This window comes from Mustela putorius, unplaced genomic scaffold (assembly GCF_011764305.1).
Source record: "Mustela putorius furo isolate JIRA1106 unplaced genomic scaffold, ASM1176430v1.1 tig00537331_pilon_pilon_pilon, whole genome shotgun sequence".
Classification (NCBI taxonomy): Eukaryota; Metazoa; Chordata; class Mammalia; order Carnivora; family Mustelidae; genus Mustela; species Mustela putorius.
Window position 1 is genome coordinate 3,933 of NW_025422453.1, and position 5,582 is coordinate 9,514.

Sequence of the window (5,582 nt, forward strand, 5' to 3'; positions counted from 1 at the left end):
CTCTTACAGAGGAGCTATTTGTGGCTGGAGAAGCGTATCCAAGGACATGACAATATTCAGCGCATTGTATTCTCTAAGAATAAATTGCATTCTCTAAAATAACAGATTTTTATTCTCTACTCTTACTCTTTGTAATTGGGCTACATATGCAGGAAAGAGGAACAGATTGAGATTGCAGTTTTGTTTTGAATATTTTTCTGCATTTTATAGACTAAGATAGTTTGTTGTAATTTATTATCTCATTTTTTCATCATCTGCATATCGATATTAGAATGGCTGAAATGGTTTAAGGATCACGATTTTGGAGGTTATCTGGCTTTGCATGAAATCTGAAATGGTTTAAGGATTACGATTTTGGAGGTTATCTGGCTTTGCATGAAATAATTAAATAATTGGAGGAAAGGGGTCTTTAACATTAAATTTCTTCTGTTCCAGGTATGGACATGGACTCAAGCTCTAGATTCAGAAAACTCTGATTTCAAATTCTGTTTTGCTAAATACTATTTAGGTGATCTATATATACTTTTATCAGGACATTTTTAACTAATTGTTATATCCGTAAGGTATTACTACTCTTGTACGTGCATCAAACTGATCTTAATAACATATTCATTTAGATAGTATTTTTTTTTCAAAGTACTCATACATCTATTTCTAAATTTGAAACTCACAACTCTCTAATTTATTTAGGGAACAAAGAATTTGCCTCTATTTTAGACAAACAAATGTGTTGAGGGTAATGAAGTTTGGGGATCACACTGAAAATTGATGACTAAGTTGACAATAGAAATCAGAGGTCCTCTTGCACTCTAAAATTGAGAAGCTAGAGTTGCGCCTCATGGTTCAGAGAGTGCTAAGCGTCAACTCTTCGGTTTTGGCTTCAAGTAGTGATCTCAGGTTCTAGGATCAGGCTCTGTGCTCAGTGGGAATTTAGCTTGAGGATTCCCTCCCTCTCTCTTTTCCCCTCCCCTGCTCCTGTGCTCTTAAATAAATAAATAAATAAATCTTTAACTAAATAATATTGAAAAGCTAGAAATATATGTGGTCGTTCATACTTGATAAACCACAGAAGTTTGCAGAACAGGGAAATGAAAAAAAAAAAAAAGAAAGAAAAGAGTGAAATGAAGCATTATCTATGGACTGGAGTTTGGAGAAAATAGAAAATTCTACCACATATTTAACATTATTGTTTTGCTATGAGGTTAAACCACATTTCATCAGTTGGAAAATTAATTTTTTATCAGATGAAGACAGAATGATGGGCTTTACCTACATATTCTGACAACTAATTTGTATAGGGGATTAATTTCAGGTTTTGGTAAAATTTTGTTTAATTTTGGGAAAGGGGAAAAAGAAAAACAACTCAGGTGGTTGTTTATTTCTATGCACATGATTAAGATAATGTTTTTATTTCTGTCTATTTAAAGGAACAAGCAATTACTTTAAAAAATGACCAAACAAGTGTTTTAAATATTATTTCAAAAATAGGGGGGTACTTATTTATAGGTAAGAAGAAATTTTTCATGGCATCATTGGAGGGCATGAAATCTAACTTTTCAGTGATTCTTGCTACACTAATTCTAAATCTTAAAATTGTACCAAATAAATAAACTCATTTGTTTTAAGGCCCCATTACAAAGGAATTTTATGTTTGGTGTGTGATACAATTAACCTCTAAAAGAAAGTGATAAGGGGAGAATTTAAAAAATAATTGATGAGAAACTGTAGCAACAAGTTTAGGGCAGAAGATATATCACAACTTCTAAAGAAAGATGGTAAATATTAATGATGCCTTTTGAGTTCAAAATTTATAGAAAAACAATTGGATCATGGGTTACCAATTCAATGTTATTTTTTCGTTAGCACTGAGAGTCTAAGTTAGCAGAAGCCATGGTCAACCGCAACTAAATTGCCTGTATCTTCACATATCAAATCCTGTAGGTTTAATATAACTGGTAAATGAAGAGATTGAAGCTATCTTCATTTATTATATGTATTTTCTATATGCTTTTTAATTTTTTTTAATTTTTTAAGATTTTCTTTTCTTTTTTTTTTTTTTTTTTTTTTTTAGATTTCTTTAAGTAATCTCTATACCCTACATGGGGCTCAAACTCACAAATCAAGATTAAGAGTTTCATGCTCCAGTATGCCAGCCAGCCAGGTGTCCCTGTATTTTCTACATACCTTTAATTAAAATCCCTTCTATTTAGAACTAGGAGATTAAGTTAGTGCCAATCTCGATGTTACCTTCTTGCTCAAAATAATTTTAAGGCATTAAAATTTTATTTCCTACATGGAATCATATTTATGAGACTTCATTATTGACAGCCTTACTGATTAGGTAACACTAGCACTTACACTCTTATGGTTAATAAAGCAAGGGTCATTTCTTGATTTTTTTTTGAGTTTCTCAACCATTTTGTGGCAAAGTTCAGTCATTTTTTTTTATTTTACAAACAAGATGACTTTTTAAAAGATTTTATTTATTTATTTGACAGATAGAGATCACAATTAGGCAGAGAGAGAGGAGGAAGCAGGCTCTCTGCTGAGCAGAGAGCCCGAAGCAGGGTTTGATCCCAGGGCCCTGGGATCATGTCCAGAGCTGACTGCAGAGATTTTAACTCACTGAGGCACCCAGGCACCCCAAACACGATGATTTAAATTAAAAAAAAAAAAAAAATTGGTATCCAAAGTTATATACTGGTATAATTAGTAATGGGGTCTAGGTCCCAAATGTTTGTCTTCATATAAACATTTTCTTATACATTTTTTCTTTGAGTTATGAAGTTTCAATATTCTTTAAGGTTTTGGCAAAAGATATGTTTTGGATGAATATCGAAAATAATTTCATACTATAATTTGGACTGATGGGAAGAAATTGACTTGTGAATTATGGTACACTGAGTCGGAGAAAAACCACAAAGGTAAACTGCCTTCAGTTCTTCTTTTTAGCTTTATTTTTTGTGAAGATTTTATTTATTTGGCAGAGAGAGAGAGAGAGAGCACAAGTAGGGTGAGAGACAGGCAGAGGTGGAGAGAGAAGCAGGCTTCCTATTGAGCAGAGAACACAACAGCTGATTAGATCCCAGGACCCTGAGGCCATGACCTGAGCTGAAGGCAGAGGTTAACCCACTGAGCCACCCAGGTGCCTCATCATTTTAGTTTTAACTCTCTCTTTATTCTGTGGTTCCTTTAAATATATGATTTGTATTGATATCTGATATAAAAATAAACATTTGATACAAAAGATCAGCATCCTACTGTCCTAAATCACTAAGTAAGATAAACAAGCAATCAAAAAATTATTCAAACCAACTCAGAGGCCTCCTGCAGAGATTTTCTATCTTCCACTTTGTACATATATTTCTATCATATAAATCTCTAAGTTCATTTTCTACCTCAATCTGAAACTATTTTGGGGAAGCATATAAGTCCACTAGTGACCATTGCCAAGCTTAACATTTGCTTCGATATCATTTAACAGCAACTTTAATGACTTATACTTGCCTCTTTAACAAATGTGTGTTTGGGGGCACCTGGGTGGCTCAGTGTGTTAAGGATCCAGTCATGATCCCAGGGTCCTGGAATGGAGCCCCGCATGGGACTCTCTGTTCAGCAGGGAGCCTGCTTCCTCCTCTCTCTGTCTGCCTGTCTCTCTGCCTACTTGTGATCTGTCAAATAAAATCTTAAAAAAAACAAAAACAAAAACAAAAACAAAAACAAATGTGTGTTTGGAAGGATCCAGAAAAATTTCCTTTATAAGGACTTTGTTGTATATTTTCTTTAGAATAGAAAACATTTGGCAACTAATAATAATTATTAAACTTTTTTTAATTTACTGATTGAATTCATTCATAAAACGTAATGTCAAGATCGAACATAATATCCTGAAAAACTGACTTATGGAAATCTTCATGAGACTAATCAGAAAAAAATTATATCATATCGTATCATATCCATTAAATAGAGCTTCATGATGTCAGTGTCATCATCTATATTCTCCATGCACATGTTCGGCACTAACTTGTGCAATATGTCTTTTCAGGAGACTGTTAAGCATTTTTATGGCACTGGATCATGGAAAACAAGAATAACGTCACTGTGTTTATTTTCATGGGACTTTCTCAAAATGAGAACATTGAAATCCTCTGCTTTGTATTATTTTTATTTTGCTACATTGCTATTTGGGTGGGAAACTTACTCATAATAATTTCTATCACGTGCAGTCCACTAATGAACCAACCCATGTATTTCTTCCTTAATTGCCTCTCACTCTCCGACCTTTGCTACACCTCAACAGTGACACCTAAACTAATGGCTGATTTACTGGCAGAAAGGAAGACCATTTCCTACAGTAACTGCATGACACAGCTTTTTACCACACATTTATTTGGAGGTGTGGAGATCTTCATCCTCACAGGGATGGCCTATGACCGCTACGTGGCCATCTGTAAGCCCCTGCACTACACCGTCATCATGAGCAAAGAGAGGTGTCACGCAATCATCACAGCCTGCTGTACTGGGGCCTTAATCCACTCTGCCAGTCAGTTCCTCCTCACCATCTTCCTACCCTTCTGTGGCCCCAATGAGATCGATCACTACTTCTGCGACGTGTATCCTTTACTAAAGCTGGCCTGCACGGACACGGACAGAATTGGTCTCTTGGTCGTTGTTAATTCAGGACTGATTGCTCTGGTGACTTTTGTGATTTTGATGGTGTCCTATTTTCTGATATTATATACCCTTAGGGCTTACCCTGCAGAGAGCCGCTCCAAAGCTCTTTCCACTTGCAGTTCCCACGTCACAGTTGTGGTTCTGTTCTTTGTGCCTATTCTCTTCATTTACATTCGGCCCGCCACAACTTTCCCAGAAGACAAAGTGTTTGCTCTTTTCTACACCATCATTGCCCCCATGTTCAACCCTCTGATCTACACGCTGAGAAACATGGAAATGAAGAATGCAGTGAAGAAAATGTGGTATCATCATTTATTTTGGGGAGGGAAGTAACTTGTATTAAGAACATTCTAGAATTTCATTTTAGGGTTCTACTTTGAGCCTTAGAAGTAAGAAGAAATGATATACACAGAGTATATCATGACTGCAAAAGCCAGCCACAGTTGGAGCTCAGAATCTTTAGCATTTCCTCAGACCTCTCCTGACTGGATAAATTTATTATTTTCTAAAGACTTTTTTTATTCTTTTTTACTGAAGTATTATTGACATATAGCATCTGTCCATTTCAGGTATACATCACAGTGATTCAACATTTTTGTACACTTTGAAATTATCCTCACAAGAAGTCTAATTATCATCTGTCACCATACAACATTATTATAATATTATTGATGATTAGACAATTTTCATTTATTTTTTTCATTTCATTCTGCTTCTAATCTTCTCACATGCTAGTCCAAAGTATTCCTTGATTAAATACTTTATCTTCAACATGTAATGAAGTCTTTTTTTTCTCCTCCTCTTGACTTCCACTATCACTGGAGTGTGTACCCCTGTTGATAGAAACAATAGGAAATCATCTGATAGATTAGAAATATAGGTAGTTTTTACTTCCAGCATCTCAGAAG

General features: G+C 34.9%; 1 protein-coding gene across 1 annotated transcript; it reads left to right on the plus strand.

Annotated features, from left to right (window-relative positions):
* Positions 1-4,077: 4,077 nt before the first annotated feature.
* LOC123390358 (olfactory receptor 4P4-like) lies at positions 4,078-5,007 on the plus strand. Its single transcript, XM_045074285.1, has one exon. It carries the CDS (start codon positions 4,078-4,080, stop codon positions 5,005-5,007), a length of 930 nt encoding a protein of 309 aa, XP_044930220.1.
* Positions 5,008-5,582: the final 575 nt, after the last annotated feature.